The sequence below is a fragment of the Chlorocebus sabaeus genome, chromosome 21 (assembly GCF_047675955.1).
Source record: "Chlorocebus sabaeus isolate Y175 chromosome 21, mChlSab1.0.hap1, whole genome shotgun sequence".
NCBI classification, from domain to species: Eukaryota; Metazoa; Chordata; class Mammalia; order Primates; family Cercopithecidae; genus Chlorocebus; species Chlorocebus sabaeus.
The window spans coordinates 112,250,398-112,270,196 of NC_132924.1; the positions used below are offsets into that span (position 1 = coordinate 112,250,398).

Genomic DNA, 19,799 nt, shown 5'->3' on the forward strand with positions numbered 1-19,799 from the left:
GCTCTACTAAAAGTACTAAAATTAACTGGGTATGGTGGCACACACCTGTAATCCCAGCTACTGGGGAGGCTGAGGCACGAGAATCACTTAACCTGGGAGGCAGAGGTTGCAGTGAGCCAAGATCACACCACTGCACTCCAGCCTGGGTGACAGAGCAAGACTCTGTCTCAATAAAAAAACAAAATTAAGTAAAATGTTCACTGAGTTTTTGTAGTCAGAGGAAAATTTAGCAATCATATCTTCTAAGTGAGATTGAAACTATGAGTAGGATTGAATGAATGATAGTTATCCTCTTTTAAGCATATAAGCAAAGTAGGAACTACCAGAAGTCAATCCGATCTGAAAGACATAATTATGTGACTCCTAACTTAAATATTTTAAGTATGGTAGAATTCTGGCAGGGAGCCAGCTGAATACCAACATTGCAAGCTTTCCATGAAAGCTTTCCACTACTTTATTTGGAATATGGAACCAAATCCATAGAATAATAAGGTGTAGAAATTATTTTTTGTACATGTAAAAATGACTCATTTGTTTACAAATCTTCGATTCCTTTTGCAGACATTATGAATAAGAAACCAAGACTAGCCTGGGAACTTTATCTTAAGATGGAAACCTCTGGCGAGTCCTTCAGTCTCTTACAGCTCATTGCTAATGACTGCTACAAGGTGAGTCTGACTGAGACTGAAGGGAACATTGAAGATTAGTATCACATTGCTGCATTGGCTAAATATTAGGGGAAAATGTTCTACAGACTAAATGGCTAGTAGCGAGAGGATTCACATAGTGTTATAAGGGAAGCCATTCTTTTTATGAATGAACTGAACTCAGAGATAGGCAGTATTTCAGAGATTTACGTGTATATGAAATGATTAGAGAGGAAGTTTTAGATTTCTAAAGGGTATGAATCTTTAGGTAGTGTTGATGTACAGATAATCATCTGGTAGTTGGAAATTTGCTACTGAAGCTCAAGAAAGATGTCTTCTGACATCTAGAGATGTAGATTGGGAGTCATCAACATTTAAGTACAGTCCTGTATTGCTTAATAATGGGGATAAGTTCTGAGAAATGTGTCATTGGGTGATTTTGTCATTGTACAAACATCAGAGTGTACTTACACAAACCTAGATGGTATAGCCCACTACACACTTAGGCCATATGATATAGCCTATTGCTCCCTAGGCTACAAACGTGTACAGCATGTTCCTGTACTGAATACCATAGGTAATTATAACACAATGGCTAATATTTGTGTATTGAAACATATCTAAACATAGAAAAGGCACAGTAAAAATATAATATGGAACCACAGTCATATATGCTGCCCATCATTGATCAAAATACTGTTGTGAAGTGCATGACTGGATTAACTGAAGCCCTGAAAAACAGTGAGATTACCCAAGTAAAATGTAAAGTGAGAAGAGATGCAAACCAAACTTTGAGGTACAAATGGCAGACAGGAAAGACAAAGCAACCAGAAAAAGAGAACAAAAAATTAGTCAGATTTAGTAAAGGAATGGCTCTTTTGTGTATATGTTGGTGTGTGTGGCGGGGGCTGGGGGGAGTTGGAAAGGATAGGAGGAGGAGGTAGTAGTTTTGGGACCTAGCCTATAGATTAATGTTTTTTAAAAATCAGCCTCAAATTCTAGAAGTTCCTATTTTTGGAATACCTGTTCCAAAAATGTCAAAAATACAGGTAAATGTCAGGTAAAGAGAATCTTGTATTAAATTAATCAACAAAAGCTCATTTCAAAGTGAATCATTACCAAAAAAAGAAGTGAATCACCATCAGTGGAAAAGATTTTAAGACATAGGAAACTTAAACAATAGTTTAACATGACTTGGTGGGTGGCAATGCCCTTAAATAAATTAGGGGAGGCAGAGGGAAGGAAAACATTAGAAGACAGGAAATTATTTCAGTTTTAGATATATTAAATCCGAAGTGTCTTTGAGGCTCCCAGCAGAGATAATAGAAGTAGGAAATTAACAGGCTGTCCTTGGAGCTTTGGTATTCGTCTGGATTAGCAATGTAGATTTAGTAGTTAACAATGTAGATTTAGAAGTTAACAGTGGTTAGTGGTGGTAATCACAATGGTGGTAGCAGTGGTAGTAGTAGTAGCAGCAGCAGCAGCAGCAATAGCAGAGTATGAGAGAGAATAAGATTAACCAGTAAATGGAGTGAGGAACCTTGCGGAACACCAGTGTTTAAGGTCTAGAAAGGGAAACAAGAGTAAATGAAAGAGAGGATGAACCACAAGAGAAGGAAAACAATGAGGATAGGCAAAAAAAAAAAAAAAAAAATGCTTTTCATTACTTTTCCTTGCTCCTATTTAATCAAAAGCCAAGGCAGGAGACTGTCAAATCTGCAACTGGATAGAAATGCATGAGGACTGAGAAGACAGTAACAGGTAGAGAATAGAGTCAGATTACAAAGCAGATGCAGTGAGTGTCATGTAGACCAGAGTCTTAAAAAATTTGATATTGATGATGAGGAAAAATGTAGTGCTAACTTAAATGGAAAATCAGAGTTTGGGATTGGGCGGATGGGGTGGAGAGTTCTTTTAGAGTGGGGATAGGGGAGTATATCTGTAGACAGAAGAAAATGAGCCATTGAACAGGCAGATTAAAAATTCAGGAGGATGAGGCATTTTTGATGGAGTTAGGCCCTAGAGGAGATGAGAGGGGAATAGGGTTAACATCAAAGGAAGATAACTACTTGAAAAACAAGTTGGCATTACCTAGTGTCTCAGTGGTCGCATGACCACCCACTAGTTTGGTGATTTACTAGAAGGACTCGTATGACTCAATATAAAGCTATACTCATGGCTAAAATTTATTACACTACAGGAACAGCAGGAAAAAGATAGGTGTAGGTGAAGGCTAGAGAAGTCAAATACAGGTTTTTCTTATCTTTCTTCTGTGGGGATCACACAGTCATGTCTTTATCCAGCATGTGTGTGATGTCCTTGCCAAAGAAAAACAGAGAATAAGGGGGGAAATGGCAGAATTAAGCCCTAACATGTCAATAATTAAATGTAGATGGTCTAAGTATACCAATTAAAAGACATCTATTGAGAGAGTGGATTAAAAAACATAACCCAATTATGTGTTCTCAACAAGAAATTCACTTTAAATATATTGATATACATAGGTCAAAATTAAAAGGATCAAAAAAAAAAACCCCCACTGTGAAATAGTTTAGCAGTTTCTTTAATAAACATACTTACCATATGACCTAGCAATTGCATTCCTGTGTATTTATCCCAGGTAAATGAAAACCTATATCCACAGAAATATATAGATGTTAGTGACACAAATTTTAATATTTAAATGTTAATAGCAGCTTTATTTGTGATAGCCTAAAACTGGAGCCAGTCAAAGTCTTTCAGTAGGTGAATAGTTAAACAGACTGGTTTGGCCTGGAATACTACTCAGTAATAAAAAGGAACTATAATGAGAAGTCTGACTCCATTTCTGGATGTTTGACTGCTGACAGCTTTTAAGCCTCACCCCTACCTCTTCCCCTTGTGCCCCACATCTGGGCAAAATGATAAGAAAACCTACGTGCTCCCTCCTTTGGCACCATAGGGTGATTTAAACCACACAAGTCCCTGCCCATGCACAGGAACCTTCACCACGGCCCCACCTCCTAACCACAGTAAACACAAAGGCCAGTCTTCTTTCCGTGCTCTCTCAGGCCTTTTCAGATCTGCTTAATAGGGCCGTTCTACTCTCCCTAGACTTCAACTGTGTAAAAAAATGTTTCATATCCTCTTGCTGTGTGTGTGTGGTGTCCTCAGTTTCACCATCCAAACCAAACTTTGGTTGGGAGTCCCTCTTGAATTTGCAGAGTGACCATAACAGGAGCAAGCTATTGGAACACACAGTAACTTGAATTAACAGGGAATAACAAGGACATTATACTGAAGGAAAAAAACCAGTTTCAAAGGGTCCCATACTGTTAGCTTTCATATATGTAACATTCTTGAAATGACAAAATTGGCTGGGCGCAGTGGCTCAGCCTGTAATCCCAGCACTTTGGGAGGCTGAGGTGGGTGGATCACCTGAGGTTGGGAGTTTGAGACCAGCCTGACCAACATGGAGAAACCCCGTCTCTATTAAAAATACAAAATTAGCCAGGCATGGTGGCACATGCCTGTAATCCCAGCTACTCGGGAGGCTGAGGTAGGAGAATTGCTTGAACCCGGGAGGCAGAGGTTGCGGTGAGCCGAGATTGTGCCATTGCACTCCAGCCTGGGCAACAAGAGCGCAACTCCATCTTAAAAAAAAGAAAAGAAAAGAAAAGAAATGACAAAATTATTGAGATAGAGAACAAATTAGTGGTTGTTAGATGTTAGGGATGGTGAGCAGGGAGGGCTGTGCATATGACTGTAGAAGAGTAACAAGGGAAATCTTTGTGGTGATATAATAGTTCTGCATCTTGGCCAGGTATGGTGGCTTATGCCTGTAATCCCAGTACTTTGGGAGGCCAAGGCAGGAGGATTGCTTGAGGCCAGGAGTTCAAGGCCAGCGTGGGCAACACAGTGAGACATTGTCCTATAAAACATTTTTTTTAAATAGCTGGTCATGGTGGCTACCTCAAGAGGCTGAGGCAGGAGAATCACTTGAGCCCAGAAGTTCAAGGTTGCAGTGAGCTGTGATTGCTTTACTGCACTCCATCCTGGATGATAAAGTGAGACCTTGTGTCCAAAAACAAAACAGTAATTCGATATCTTGATAGTTGCATGGTTGTGGTTACATGAATCTACACACAGGATGAAATAACAGGACCATCATCAACATACACGGTACCAGTGTCAATTTCCTGATTTTTATATTGTGATATTTTACGATCTTTATGTAAGCTGTAACATTTGGAGGAAACTAGGTGAAAGGTACACGTGACCTCTGTCTTATCTTTGTCCATGGATCTATAATTATTAATACTTCCAAATAAAAATTTTTTTAAAATGAATCAACTACAGCTATATACAGCAATATAGATGAGTCTTATAATGTTGAATCATAGGTACAAGACAGAATATTTACAGTATTCATTCATATAAAGTTCTGAGAAGCAGAACTCAATTATATTGTTTAAAGATGTGTGTACATAAGAGAGAACATAAAGTCAAAGAACTGATAACCATAAAAGTCAGAAGAGTAGTTATCTCTGGGTATGGAAAGAGGGAGTTATGGTCTGGAAGTGACACACAGAGAGCTTTTGTGTTGCTCTCAGTGTCTTGACCTGGGTAGTGTTTACAGTATTTTCACATTATGATTAGTAAGCTGTACGTGAATGTTTCATATACCATCCTATATGTGTGTTATTTCACAATAAAGACTTTTTTTTTAAAAAAAGTATATAAATAGAAGGACAAACCTTGAACATAATAAAAAAAAAGCTTCACATGAGATTAGGCAGAAAGGAGGAAAGGATGAATGAAGGTGTAAATATAATTTGAATTGAAGAGAGGAAAGTTGTGTTTTCCCTATGAAGTACAGAATAAGACTAAGCTAAGAAGACTGTCTTAAGGAAACTGTCAAAGATTTAGAAACACATCTGTCAGAAATAAAGAAGTTATAAACCATAAAGAGAGTTGCCCAGCAATTTGAAGCCTTAGGTGAAATTGGTAACAGTATGCATTTATGATTGCCAAGTAAGAAAACTCATCTGGCCAGGTGCGGTGGCTCAAGCCTGTAATCTCTGCACTTTGGGAAACCAAACTGGGAGGATCACTTGAGGCCAGGAGTTTGAGACCCACCTGGGCAACATAGTGAGAGCCTGTCTTGAAAAAAATTAAAAATTAGCTGGGCATGGTGATGTGCACCTGTAGTCTCAGCTGCTTGGAACGCTAATGCAGGAGTATCTCTTTTTTTTTTTTTTTTTTTTTTCAATTTTATAACTTTATTTGATGTATTTGACGATCAGCGATTAGTTCTCATCCACATTGACTGTCTGTAGATTTTTGAAAGTGGTAACAGGTACATAGGTAACCAAAGTATAGAGCTTATTTGGTGAATCTTCATCCTCATTACGTTTTCTGGACAGCCGCACACGGATTCGGTATGGGACATTCCTTATTCCTTTGGCCCAGACAGCTTTGTTGAGCCTGGTATCAATGCGCACATCTGGAGTTCCCATCTCCTTCATGGCAAATTTCCGAATCTCTTTGAGTGCCCGAGGGGCACGCTTCTTGAAGCCCACTCCATGGATGCGCTTGTGAATGTTGATGGTGTATTCTCGGGTCACCACCTCGTTGATGGCAGAACGGCCCTTTTTCTTCTCGCCACCCTTCTTTGCGGGAGCCATTCTGCCGGGTCCAAGCTGGAAAGCAGGAGGATCTCTTGAGCCCAGGAATTTGAGGTCGCAGTGAGCCATGATGGTACCACTGCACTCCAGCCTGGGCAATAGAGCCAGATCCTATCTCTAAAAAAATAATGAATTAAAAATTTTTTTTTAAATAAAAGAAAACTAAGCAAAATTTAATGGCATTCAACATGTTCTATGAGGCCAAGGATATGTGTAGTACATTTGGGAAAAATGTCTGTCAAAATGCATTGAACATTTGAAAGATTTAGTGTTTAGAATAGTAGTCAGTATACATCTAAGCATTCTGAGAATTTAGGAACAAGACTAGGGAAAGACTGTTCTCGAGTTGAACATGATCAAATTAGCATAAAATGAATGATAGTAGTCATCTGAAAAGAATGTATTGAAGAGGCTTGAAAAATACTCAGTTCAGATCACAATCATCAGAGCTTATCCTCAAGATTAGAATACAATTAGAAGAAATGGCAAAAGTGCTGATTGTAGCATAACTTGACTCTATGTAGAAAAAATGTTATACTGTTGAAAACTGATTGAACATGAGGTGGTTTAAACTGAACCTATGTACCCATTGTATTTTTCCTTCTTATTGTTTTAATTAGGAATTGAAGTTTTTCTAACTTGCTAACTGAAAATGTTGTCAGCACCCATGCACTTACTTCATACAGTTCCGTTTCATGTTATCTTTATGTTCAGGTTCTTTCTGTGCAATCTTTTTACTGCAAGTATTACCACATACTTTCCCTTACTCAGATGGGCCAGTTTTACTATTCTGCCAAAGCTTTTGATGTCCTTGAGAGGCTGGATCCCAACCCTGAATATTGGGAAGGCAAAAGGGGTGCCTGTGTGGGCATTTTCCAGATGATCGTAGCTGGGAGAGAACCCAAGTAAGTAAACAGGCAAGAAATACTACCTCTAATCATTTGCTTGTTTGTGCAGGAAAATAATTGTTCTCTTGGATGATATCTTCTGAAAACACACAATTTTAATGATGTTTTAGAATGATGAAAAAAAGGTTGATGTTAAATATTTCTGTCTGACCATTTTCCTCCAGAAATCTTTCATTTTGTAGAATCAGATAATTCTAAATCATATATAATAGGATCAGATCATTCTAAGTCATATATAGATTGAGTACACTAACAGTCTCCAAATATAAGAGCAGGATGTATATTTGGTTCCAAATGAGTAGCCATTTTTATAAACAAAGCGTTTTTATTTAACTCTTCTACTCTTAGGTTTTTTGTTTGTTTTTTGTTTTTTTGCCTATTGGGTTTTTCTTGTGTCCTTTAGGTCTCAAAGAATTAGGAATGGAGTAGATGTGGTTGATAACTCTTCTGTTTTCTTTCACCTTCTCATATTCTAGGAAATACTGAGACATTAGTTTACATAAAAATTAAGTGGTTTATACTTTCTTCTTCTTTTTTTTTTTTGAGATAGAGTCTTGCTCTGTTGCCCAGGCTGGAGTGCAATGGCGTGATCTCAGCTCACTGCAACCACCGCCTCCTGGGTTCAAGTGATTCTCCTGCCTCAGTCTGCCGAGTAGCTGGGATTACAGGCGTCTGCCACCACACCTGGCTAATTTTTGTATTTTTAGTAGGGACAGGGTTTCACCATGTTGGCCAGGCTGGTCTGAAACTCCTGACCTCAGGTGATCCTTCCACCTCAGCCTCCCAAAGTTCTGGGCTTACAGGCATGAGCCACCATGCCCAGCATATAGTTTCATTTGAAACAAACATTAAAACCAACTTGAATCCATTTTCTAAAAATAACTTCATGGAATGTATTTGTTACTGATATATATATGAATAGGAAATGTGATAATTTTGTAAGAAAATAATCTATCAAACATTACTTCCTACCTTATAGTACTTCTAGTTCTAAGTAAAAGTTTAAAAGCATTTGGTTAGGTGAAAGAGGTTGTTTGTGGGGAAAAAGAAATAGAAAATATGAGAAGACTCTTAAGCAAATAGGATCATAGGCAGTTGCCTATAGATTTGCTAGGGCAATAGGGAAGTTTTAGCATGCATTACTTAAAATATGTTTTAATTTTAATTAAATTTAAATTACTTCAGACATAAATGCTAGGCTTAGTCCTTAATGTTCCTCTCTTCCATATTTATTCATGTATTATTTTTCTTGAAAAAAATCCCTTATTCCTTTGGCTTTGTAAAATTTTATAAATTTGACAGTGATGCCTAGTTGACGGTGGTTACCACCTTAAACAAGAGAGAAATCCACAAGTTAGACAAACTAAGTGACTTGCTGTGTTAGAGCTAGAACTTGAACCCCAACTTCTGGATATACCCTTTCTAGTCATGCAGAATAAGAATAGAAATTGGAATATTTAGATCATCTCAGAAAGGACAAAAAGATTATCAGTATGTGTATAGGTAGTATGGATAAACAAAGAATACTTGGATTGGTAAGAAAGATTTCACATAATTTCCATTTTACTATGCCACTGTGAAAACATAAGGCTAAGCCGGGCGCGGTGGCTCAAGCCTGTAATCCCAGCACTTTGGGAGGCCGAGACGGGCGGATCACGAGGTCAGAAGATCAAGACCATCCTGGCTAACACGGTGAAACCCCGTTTCTACTACAAAATACAAAAAACTAGCCGGGCGAGGTGGCGGGCGCCTGTAGTCCCAGCTACTCGGGAGGCTGAGGCAGGAGAATGGCGTGAACCCGGGAGGCGGAGCTTACAGTGAGCTGAGATCCGGCCACTGCACTCCAGCCTCGGTGACAGAGCGAGACTCCGTCTCAAAAAAAAAAAAAAAGAAAACATAAGGCTAGTAAGTTTGTAATTGCTTTATAAATACACAGTGGAAGAGTGTATTACCAAAAATGCCCCACAAGACATACAGTATGAAGGACAGTTCAGAGTTTACTTTGTTTTTTAATTTTCATTCTTCATTGAAACATTTTGTCTTTTCAAATCTTCTCCTCAGAGAGACCCTTCGAGAAGTGCTCCATTTACTGAGAAGCACAGGTAACACCCAAGTAGAATACATGATCCGGATCATGAAGAAATGGGCCAAAGAAAACAGAGTGCCCATCTAAAATAGCTCCAGCATCCTAGGAACCAGCTTCTACTTTGGCATAAAACTGGAAATCATTTTCACTCCAGTTTAATCTGTGATACAGGGCTCTGTTTTATTGACATTTTCCATCCTTGCTCTTTAAGCCTCAAGGTCAGAGACTGACTTGCTGAGACCTAGTCTCCTGGCTGAACAGAGTGCCATAGTCTGTGACCCTGTATGATCCTACTAGCAATAAGACTTTGGACTTATCTGGTGCCTTTCTTCCAATAATGCTCAGAGTACTTTTATATAATTTACTGACTTTAAGGAAAACAGTATAACTTTTTTTTGTTAGTGTTTTATGGCATTGTCCCCTGCCTGCAATAACAAACATCTTTGATGTTCAAGAATCAGCATCATTCTATCATTTAACTTTAAGGGATCTCTGTACATTATCCCATTTTATTGGGGAATTCCATAAAGGGTTTTATAACTGCACTTCTGAATCTTGGGAGAATAACTAGCTATGTGATTCTAAGAATAGCAGTAAGTTCCTTTATCAAACTGTCCAGTCATTAATAGGATAGATTTGTGGGATTACTCTTTCAGTAATTAAATTGTTGATGATAATAACATGTTACAGTGCAGTAAGATGAGTACTGCAGTGTTTTAAAAGGTGAGTACTATGAAAAAAATTACAGTACCTCTAAAGGTATTCAAGAAACAATGTTTATGAATCTCACTAGTCCATTATATTTTGATACCATAATATTTTAGGTAACAAAGCAGGTTAGGTTTTTGTTAATGTATCTTTCTGAACAAACATCAGTTTTGAAAGTAGGGCTACAGTGATTATTTATATGCATTATGGGCACTTATTAATGTAACAATAATAAAACATGAATTGTGTAAAGTCCTCTGAGGGAACCTCCTAATGGCTAGGCTGTCTGTCGTAAGTCGTATTCCAGCCCATGTTTCTGAGCTCTTATAACATAAACCTACTATGTAACTAAGCATTCTTAAGCTCACAACCTATTTTCAGAAAACAGACCCACATCTTTCTACGTTTTATACTATCTTTGTTTTTACACCATATAGTTTTTTTCTATTAGTTTAAGGTACCTAGTGTTACAGGTCTAGAAAATGCAGAGCCATCCCTACTTAGAAGAGAATAGATGGGAAGAGAACAGAAAGAAAGAATTCCTCAAGCACTGAAGTCAGGAAAATCCCCATAGGTACTGTATTAGCTGTTCCACTTATCCCAGCACTCCACTTGTGGATGAAGGAGTTGTATAGAAAGGAGGTGAGAAAATGGCAGGAGTGAAAGCACCCAAGAAGAGATCAATGACTGAAGATCGCCTTCACCTTCAGGACTGTCACAAGGGGTTATTTCACCTCTACTCGGGAAGATGGCCAGTTTTTCTGTCTTTTATCTTAGACTCATATAATCAGCTGTGAGCACAAATCAAAATAAACTGGCCTAAATAACTGAATTCTAGGAAGCAAAGCTACATCTTTTTTCATATGCCAAAGCTTCTGTTTCCTCATGTTGTTCTTACTTTTTAAATAATAAATGACTCTCGGCATCTTAGGAACTAGATGGGGTCCCATCTAGGTAGAACCTGCTATAATTTTTGGAATCATTCTTATAATTCTTACCTCACTTAAAATATTAGGAAGCACAGTAATAGAAAAAGACAGACAGAACTTGTCAGCAGGTTTTCACAGTGAAATTTGTCTTCCAGTGAATTGCTATTATTTTCAAATTGCCTGTAGTCAAAAAGCTTTTCCACTGATGGAGGTTTACTTTCAAATGAGCTTTTGTTGAATTCAACACTCTAGATTCTCTCTGACATTTTCCTGTTTTTTTTGGGGGGAAAAAAGCAGATATTCCAAAAATGGCAGAAATCTGAGTTTTGTAAACTTTTTCATCTATGTTTTTCATCTTCAAAAAACATATATAAAGAAAGGTACCATCTCATTCTGTTATTAAAGATAGCTACTTCTGAAATGTCTTAACAGAGTTTCAAGATTGCAAAGTAGTATTGCACAGCTGGTTTTCTTACATGTGCTGATAGAGGGGAGAGGAAGACCCAGACTTAGGCGTGTAGTGAAATATGTACAGTTTCTAGCATCAGTGTACTATTTATAGTCTATAGCCTACATTACTTGCAAATGGGAAAAATATTTTATAATTATTTTTGTACCTCAAAATAATTATTATATTCTACTGTATTATTCAAATTAAAGTTTATTATTTGGTTCTTAGTATGATATTCTGTTGAGTGTGATGAGGGTGGGACCTAAGTACGTCATGTGCCTTCTACCCTTTTTTTCCTAGCCCTAGAATGAAAGGAGAGAAATAAAGTTTTGGACCCCATAAGTTACTCTTTATTTTTTTATTTTATTTTATTTATTTATTTTTTTTGAGGTGGAGTCTCGCTCTGTCACCCAGGCTGTAGTGCAGTGGCCAGATCTCAGCTCACTGCAAGCTCCGCCTCCCGGGTTTACGCCATTCTCCTGCCTCAGCCTCCCGAGTAGCTGGGACTACAGGCGCCCGCCACCTTGCCCGGCTAGTTTTTTGTATTTCTTAGTAGAGACAGGGTTTCACAGTGTTAGCCAGGATGGTCTCGATCTGACCTCGTGATCCGCCCGTCTCGGCCTCCCAAAGTGCTGGGATTACAGGCTTGAGCCACCGCGCCCGGCTTAAGTTACTCTTTAAAAGAGAGGAAAGTACATATTCCCCAAGAAGCCCTTTCCACTAAGAGGCTGGTGGTTCTTGCTGAATCGTACTAGGCTTGGCTCTTTGCTGAATTACAGCCCATTCATGCTGAATTATAACCCATTCAGAAGTTATATCACCAGTGCATAGTGTAGTACCTCACATATAGAAAGCTCTCAAATACTTGTTGACCGAATAATTAAACATACAGTAACTGGTAGAGCAAGTGACTTCTGAGGTCTAACCTCATATATTCAGTTCCCATCTAATTATTATGTTATTGTGTGCTAAGCATATGCCAGGTACTTAGGATGCAAAGATAAATACTGCACAGGCCTGGCTCTTAAGGAACTCTAACAGAAGTATACACAACTAAACACAATAATGTGATTGATGTCATCAGTGGAAATAAAGTACTAAGCAATAAAAGAAAGCAATGGAATGTTTGTATCCATGTGAATGAGATGTTTCCTGCCTCATTTGGGAGAAGCAATCAGAATGGATCCCAAAGCTCAACAGCTAGCAAGATGCCCACGGCTCTGCCACATGTGCCACACACATCACATGCATCCAAGTAGATGGAAGCCAAGCGACTGCTTCCCTCCTCTATGGCTTAGTGCACTTCAGAAAGGTGCTAGCAAACAGGCATGATATCACAATAGTTATATCTTCTTTCTAATGGCAAAAATGCAATAGTGATTAGTTCCTGTATTAAGAACATCTCTCTCTTAGATGAATAGTCATCTTGTCTCTCTTTTCTTCATCCTATAAAATTCTAGGCTGGGCACGGTGGCTTATGCTTGTAATCCCAACACTTTGGGAGGCTGAGGTGGGAGGATCACTTGATGCCAGGAGTTTGAGACCAGCCTGAGCAACATACCAAAACCCTGTCTTTACAAAAAAAAAAAAAATTTTTTTTAATTAGCCAGTTGTAGTGGCACATTCCTGTCATCCAGCTACTTGGGAGGCTGAGAAGGGAGGATCACTTGAGACCAAGAGTTCAAGGTTGCAGTATGTACTTTATGATAATGTTCAAACAGTACTCCTGACTATTAAGATGGTCTCAGAGCAGCAGAGCGAGGGACTTAGTGACGTTCCTGTAAACTACCTTAACATGGAGCTTCAGGAGTATGAGAAGAATATAAGACAGCACACAACAAAATGAATGTCATCAGTTGAGTGTGGAGTGTGTAGAGAAGTTTGCACATTTGTTGCCATCAAAACTTTTTCTTTAAATGAAATCTGAATACCAAATACACCTAGGGGCTGATTTGGTGGTTGTGGTGAAGGAGGAAGGAGATGGCCAGTCACGGTGGCTCACGCCTATAATCCCAGCACTTTGGGAGGTGGAGGCGGGCAGATCATGAGGTCAGTAGTTCGAGACCAGCCTGGCCAACATGGTGAAACCCTGTCTCTACTAAAAAATACAGAAATTAGCCAGGCGTGATGGCAGGCACCTATAATCTTAGCTACTCGGGAGGCTGAGGCACAAGAATCACTTGAACCCAGGAGGTAGAGGTTGCAGTGAGCCGAGATCGCACCATTGCACTGTAGCCTGGGCAAAAGAGCAAATCTCCATCTCAAAAAAAAAAAAAAAAAAAAAAACCCTAGGCTAAGGACATAAATAGACAATTCTCAAAAGAATATATACAAACCGCCAACAAACATGAAAAAATGCTCAATATCACTAACGATCAAGGAAATGCAAACCAAAACCACAATGTGATGCCACGTCACTCCTGCAAGAATGACCATAATTTAAAAATCAAAAAATAATAGATGTTAGTGTGGATGCAGTAAAAAGGGAACACTTCTACACTGCTGGTGAGAATGTAAACTAGTCCAACCACTATGGAAAACCGTGGAGATCCCTTAAAGAACTAAAAGTACAACTACCATTTGATCCAGCAATCCCACTACTGGGTATCTACCCAGAGGAAAAGAAGTCATTGTATGAAAAAGATACTTGCACACGCATGTTTATAGCAGCACAAATCATAATTGCAAAAATGTGGAACCAACCCAAATGCCCATCAATCAACAGGTGGATAAAGAAACTGGTATGATAGAATACTACTCTGCCATGAAAAGGAATTAATTAATGGCATTTGGAGCAACCTGGATGGGATTGGAGATGATTATTCTAAGTGAAGTAATTCAGGAATGGAAAACCAAATATCATATGTTCTCACTCATAAGTGGGGGCTAAGCTATGAGGATGCAAAAGGCATAAGAATGACACAATAGACCTTGGGGACTCAGGGGGAAAGGGTGGGAAGGGGGTGAGGGATAAAAGACCACAAATTGAGTATATACTGTTCAGGAGATGGGTGCACTAAAATCTCACAAATCACAACTAAAGAACTTACTCATGTAACTAAATACCACCTGTTCCTCAAAAACCTATGGAAATAAAAAGAAAAGGTGGCATGTGGCATGGAAGTAGTGTATCTTAAGATGAAATTTGAAGTATGAAATTTAACTACCTGTCAGAACTGTTCCCAGGAAAACCTAGAAACAACCCAAATATCCGTTCACAGGAGAATGGATAAATAAATTGTTGTAAAGCCACAAAGGAATATTATATAGAATAAATGAACTACAGTTTCTTGCAATAATATATTTCTTAGAGCAGTAACCTTTTATAAGTTAAAGACAGCTAACATATACACTCAGAAGGAAAGCAGGGGAATGATGAACTCTAGTCAGCATGGTGGTTACCAAGTTGGGGAGGAGCGGCTGAGATGGAGAGGAGGCCACATAGATAATCATCAGGATTCATCATACCATATTAGATTATTATCAGATTCTAGTTTTCATGTAGATGATTAGCCACAGGGGTTTATTCCTTAATAAACTATAAATAAACATACAATTAAAAAAAAACTATAAATAGTTAAATAAAAGAGGGCCACTGGTGAGAGAGTGTCATCTTGAGCCAGAGAGTATGACTAACCCAATCCTGTGCAACAGAGGTAAAACAAAACTAAGTTTATAAATATATAACTAGAAGGAAACACTCCTAAATATAAGAACAATGATTATCTTCAAATGATGGAACTGGGTATTGTATATTCTTTCTGTATTCTGTATTTTCTGATTTTTCTAGAATCAACACGTTATTTGTATCATCAAAAAAATTTGTTTTGTTTTGTTTTGTTTTTGAGACAGGGTCTCGTTCTGTTGCCCAGGCTGGAGTGCAGTTACACAATCTTGGGTCACTGAAACTTCCGCCTCCCAGGCCCAAACGATCCTGCCATCTCCACCTCCGGAGTAACTGGGACTATGGACATGTGCCACCACACCCGGCTAATTTTTGTTACTTTTTTTGGTAGAGCCATGTTGCCCAGGCTGCAAAAAAAAAAAAGAAATTTTTATATCTAGCAAACTAACTTCTTCGTATCATCTAATACCTAGTCTTTATTCACATTTTTCCAATTGTCTCCAAAATGGTTTACTAGAATTAGGATCCAAACTAAGTACAACACTACATTTAGCTATTGTATCCCTTACACTTTTTTTTTTTAAGTTGGAGATGAGGTTTCGCTATGTTGGCCAGGGTGGTCTTAAACTCCTGGCTGTAAGTGATCCTTCCCGCCTCAGCCTCCCAGTGTGCTGGCGTTATAGGTGTGAGCCACTGTACCTGGCCTACACTTTTTTTTTTTTTCAAAACAGAGTCTCGCACTGTTGCCCAGGCCAGAGGTGCAATGGTGCGATCTTGGCTCACTGCAACCTCCACCTCCCAGGTTCAAGCAATTCTCCTGCCTCAGCCTCCCGAGTAGCTGGGATTACAGGCGCCCACCACCACGCCCAGCTAATTTTTTGTATTTTTAGTGGGGACGAGGTTTCACCATGTTGGCCAGGCTGGTCTCGAACTCCTAACCTCGTGATTTGCCTGCTTCAGCCTCCTAAAGTGCTGGGATTACAGGCATGAGGCACCACACCCGGCCCACTTATTTTTTTAATGGCTATACTTTCCCCACTGTTTTCCCAAGCCATTGATTTGTTGGAGAAACTGAGTCATTTGTGTTGTAGAATGCCCCATGTTACAAATTTGGTTGGCTGATACCATGTAGGATTGTTGAACATGTTCCTATGTAACTCAGATTGCCTTTACACTGGTAATTAGATGTGAAGGCCGAGTAGACTCAAGTTCAGTTACTTTATGCTTCTTAGGTGGTACCAAGAATCAGTCGGCTCCCTCTGATCCCTCCATTGCAAAGCTTGCCTTCAACCTTTCATTTAACTGTTGGAGCAGCCGTGATGATCATGCTAGAGGCCTTCTTTTATTTAGGGTTGCAAAATAGTGAGTTCCTAATTCTGTCATTCGTTATCTGCTTTTTGACTGAAATTCTGTAAGAAGAACTTTCTCATTGAACTATTTGATTACTCTCAAAATCAGTTTATACAGGGAAGGTGAGAGGAAGAAAAATTCTTTTATCAGTTTTCAAAAAAATAAACAAGGGCCCTAGCAACCTTCTATAGTAACCAACAAGGTTTTCTTTTTTTTTTTTTTTTTTTTAAAGTATCATGAAACCATGGAGATTTTTTAAATTTGTATTTACTTATTTTTAATTTTAAAATTGTATTTAAAATTTTTTATCTATTTATTTATTTTGAGACTGGGTTATGAAACTGGCTAATTTTGGTATTTTTGGTAGAGACAGGGTTTCACCATGTTGCCCAGGCTGGTCTGGAACTCCTAGGCTCAAACAATCTGCCTGCTTGCTGGGATTATGAGCCTTGAAACCATGGAGTGTTACATATTTTATATGTATCAATTAATTGCAAACATTATTTACTTTGATGTTTGAGCTGTTCAGCAAGAGTTCCTTTAAACTGGCTCCTGTGAACTGTAAAAAAATGTTTTAAATTATGCTAAAATATACATAACATAAAAGTTACCATCTTAATCATTATTTGCAAAAAATTATTTTTATTGTAAATTGACAATTTATAATTGTATAAGTTTATGGGTCACAGAGTGATGTCATAATTTTTGGGTACAATGTGGAATAACAAAATCAAGCTAGATAACCATCACTTCAAATACTTAATATTTTTGTGATGAGAACATTTGAAATTTACTCTTTGCAACTGTGAAATGTATAATACTCTATTATTAGGCCAGGCACTGTGGCTCACACCTGTAATCCCAGCACTTTGGGAGGCCGAGGCGGGCGGAGATCACCTGAGGTCGGGAGTTTGAGACCAGCCTGACCAAAATGGAGAAACCCCGTCTCTACTAAAAAATACAAAATCAGCCGGGCATGGTGGTGCATGCCTCTAATCCCAGCTACTTGGGAGGCTGAGGCAGGAGAATCGCTTGAACCTGGGAGTCAGAGGTTGCAGTGAGCTGAGATCGCGCCATTGCACTTTAGCCTGGGCAACAAGAGCGAAACTCCGTCTCAAAAAAAAAAAAAAAGAAACTCTATTATTAACTGTATTCACCATACTGTACAACAGAACTCAAAGTATAAAACGTATCCTTCCTGAGATTTTGTACCTTGAGTCTCATTTAAATTTTTTTTTTTGGAGACAGGGTTTCGCACTTGTTGCCCAGGCTGGAGTGCAATGGTATGATCTCGGTTCGCTGCAACCTCTGCCCCCTGGGTTCAAGTGATTCTCCTGCCTCAGCCTCCCGAGTAGCTGAGATTACAGGCACCCGCCACCACCTCCGGCTAATTTTTTGTATTTTTTAGTAGAGACAGGGTTTCACCATGTTGGCCAGGCTGGTCTCAAACTCCCGACCTCAAGTGATCCAACTACCTTGGCCTCCCAAAGTGCTGGGATTACAGGCGTGAGCCACTGCACCCAGCCTTAAAATTTTTAAATGAGACAAAATATCAATTTCAAAACAGCATTAAAAAAAGCATAATTATTCATACTCAGCTCATCATAGAGCAAATAGGTGAATAGAATAATAATTCATGCTATTACATGTTTAATGAACTGGCAGCAAGAGAAAATTGGTCAAAGAAAGGCAGAGGAAACGTAACAAGAGGAAAATTGGTCAAAGAACGGCAGGGAGGGCCCTGGAGCAACACCAGCCCCCGAGTGTGGGCCTGGGACTTGGGCCAGAACTGAGCCCTCCTGCAGGCATTTGGCTGCCCTGGGGCCCGCTGCCTAAGGAAGAGGACAGGTGGGGCCCAGCACCTTGTGCCACCTCCCGCTCCACACACACAGTCCTTTCCCCTCACTTTGGAAAGAGTATTTTTCTAGCGCCTGAGCTGGACAGTTGTTTCTAAAACTATTTTGGTACCTGGTCCTGGGCCAGTCCCCAGCCTGTCATGAGTGTGTGTGTGGGCGTGGATGTGACTGGGAGCTCTGCTGGGCACCCACAACTGGGGCCTAGTCAGGTCTGTGTGTTGCGGGGGGTGGGGGCATCAAGATGAGTTTCCCTGTAGATTGTACCTTGGGGTTTTTTCCTGCCATTTTGTTAAAATTAGCGCCATTTTAATATTTAAAATACTGATTTTTAATATTGAAAATAAAAGCATTTAATATCTCTTTAAAAAAAAAAAAAAGAAAGAAAAGAAAGGCAGGGAAAATTTGTCTTGTAAGAATTAGAACCCAGGGACTCCATAATCATCTGGCATTCATTGGATGTTGTATCTATGGTTAGAAATGTACATGATAGGAACTCCCGGAATCTTGGAGATTCTTCTTTTAAGGTCCTAGTCAACCGTGGCCACAATGTAACATTCGTGCTGAGTTTCTCTCTGTACTAAGCAGTCATCTGCATAGGTTCCTTTGTGTGTGCATGGTAATCATTCAAACCTTGGATCCGTGGAGATCTCTTAGAGCCACTCAATACTTCTCTCCCAATTTCTCAATTTCAGCCATTACACAATCAGTTATATAAGGGATACACTTGGCCTACAGACAGTCCATCATTGACTGCACTGAGTCTGGTTTGGCTTTAATGGAAAAGTTGATAAAGTTGGTGTCAACAAGGATGTGGTAAGGTGGCCCAGCTGTGTATTATATTGGAAAAATAAGCAGGAAGGGTGTTGAGGAACTTCTCTTTCCTTTAGTGTGTTGGATTCTTTCTTTTCTTCCTTTTTAGGTTTTAATTGATCCCTTTCTTTAAGCCTCTGATGTCTGAGACTAAGCATTGGCTTCATGGTTGCATAATTCCTTGATTTCTTTTGCCTCTGCACACTCACATCACACTCTTGTTTCTTCCAGAATCCCATCTTAAGCTTTTTTTTTTTTTTTTTTTTTGAGACAATCTCGCTCTGTCACCCAGTCTGGAGTGCAGTGGCATGATCTTGGCTTGCTGCAACCTCTGCCTCCTGGGTTCAAGTGATTCTTCTGCCTCAGCCTCCCGAGTAGCTGGGGCTATAGGCGCGCGACACCACGCCTGGCTAATGTTTGTATTTTTAGTAGAGACAGGGTTTCACCATATTGGCCAGGCTGGTCTTGAACTCCTGACCTCAGGTGATCTACCCGCCTTGGATTCCCAAAGTGCTGGGATTACAGGCATGAGCCTGGCCTATCTTAGCCATTTTTAAGTATACAGTTCAGTGGTGTAAAGTACATTCACATTGGGTTTTTAAATATAATGTTTTTATCTGCCCTTCATTTGTGTTTAGCGCATGTTGTAAAACTGCATAAGGCGGCCGGGCGCGGTGGCTCAAGCCTGTAATCCCAGCACTTTGGGAGGCTGAGATGGGCAGATCACGAGGTCAGGAGATCGAGACCATCCTGGCTAACACGG

The 19,799-nt window shown here is 39.4% G+C and overlaps 2 protein-coding genes and 1 pseudogene across 7 annotated transcripts in view; 1 reads left to right on the forward strand and 2 right to left on the reverse strand.

Annotated features, from left to right (window-relative positions):
- IFT56 (intraflagellar transport 56) overlaps positions 1 to 11,737 on the forward strand; it is a 64,513-nt gene extending 52,776 nt beyond the window's left edge. For all 6 annotated transcript variants that reach the window (XM_007983094.3, XM_007983095.3, XM_037991151.2 and 3 more), the window contains 3 exons: positions 562 to 668; positions 7,085 to 7,218; positions 9,283 to 11,737. In XM_007983094.3, coding sequence (XP_007981285.1) covers positions 562 to 668; positions 7,085 to 7,218; positions 9,283 to 9,394 — 353 coding nt within the window. In that variant the 3' untranslated portion in view covers positions 9,395 to 11,737. The remainder of the gene's footprint in view (positions 1 to 561; positions 669 to 7,084; positions 7,219 to 9,282) is intronic.
- LOC103226991 (large ribosomal subunit protein eL31) lies at positions 5,878 to 6,336 on the reverse strand. Its single transcript, XM_037991154.2, has one exon. The coding sequence runs from the start codon at positions 6,311 to 6,313 to the stop codon at positions 5,936 to 5,938; it is 378 nt and encodes a 125-aa protein (XP_037847082.1). The 5' UTR covers positions 6,314 to 6,336; the 3' UTR covers positions 5,878 to 5,935.
- A 6,879-nt stretch (positions 11,738 to 18,616) lies between the features above and the next one.
- LOC103226999 (rRNA-processing protein FCF1 homolog pseudogene) lies at positions 18,617 to 19,239 on the reverse strand (annotated as a pseudogene).
- Positions 19,240 to 19,799: the final 560 nt, after the last annotated feature.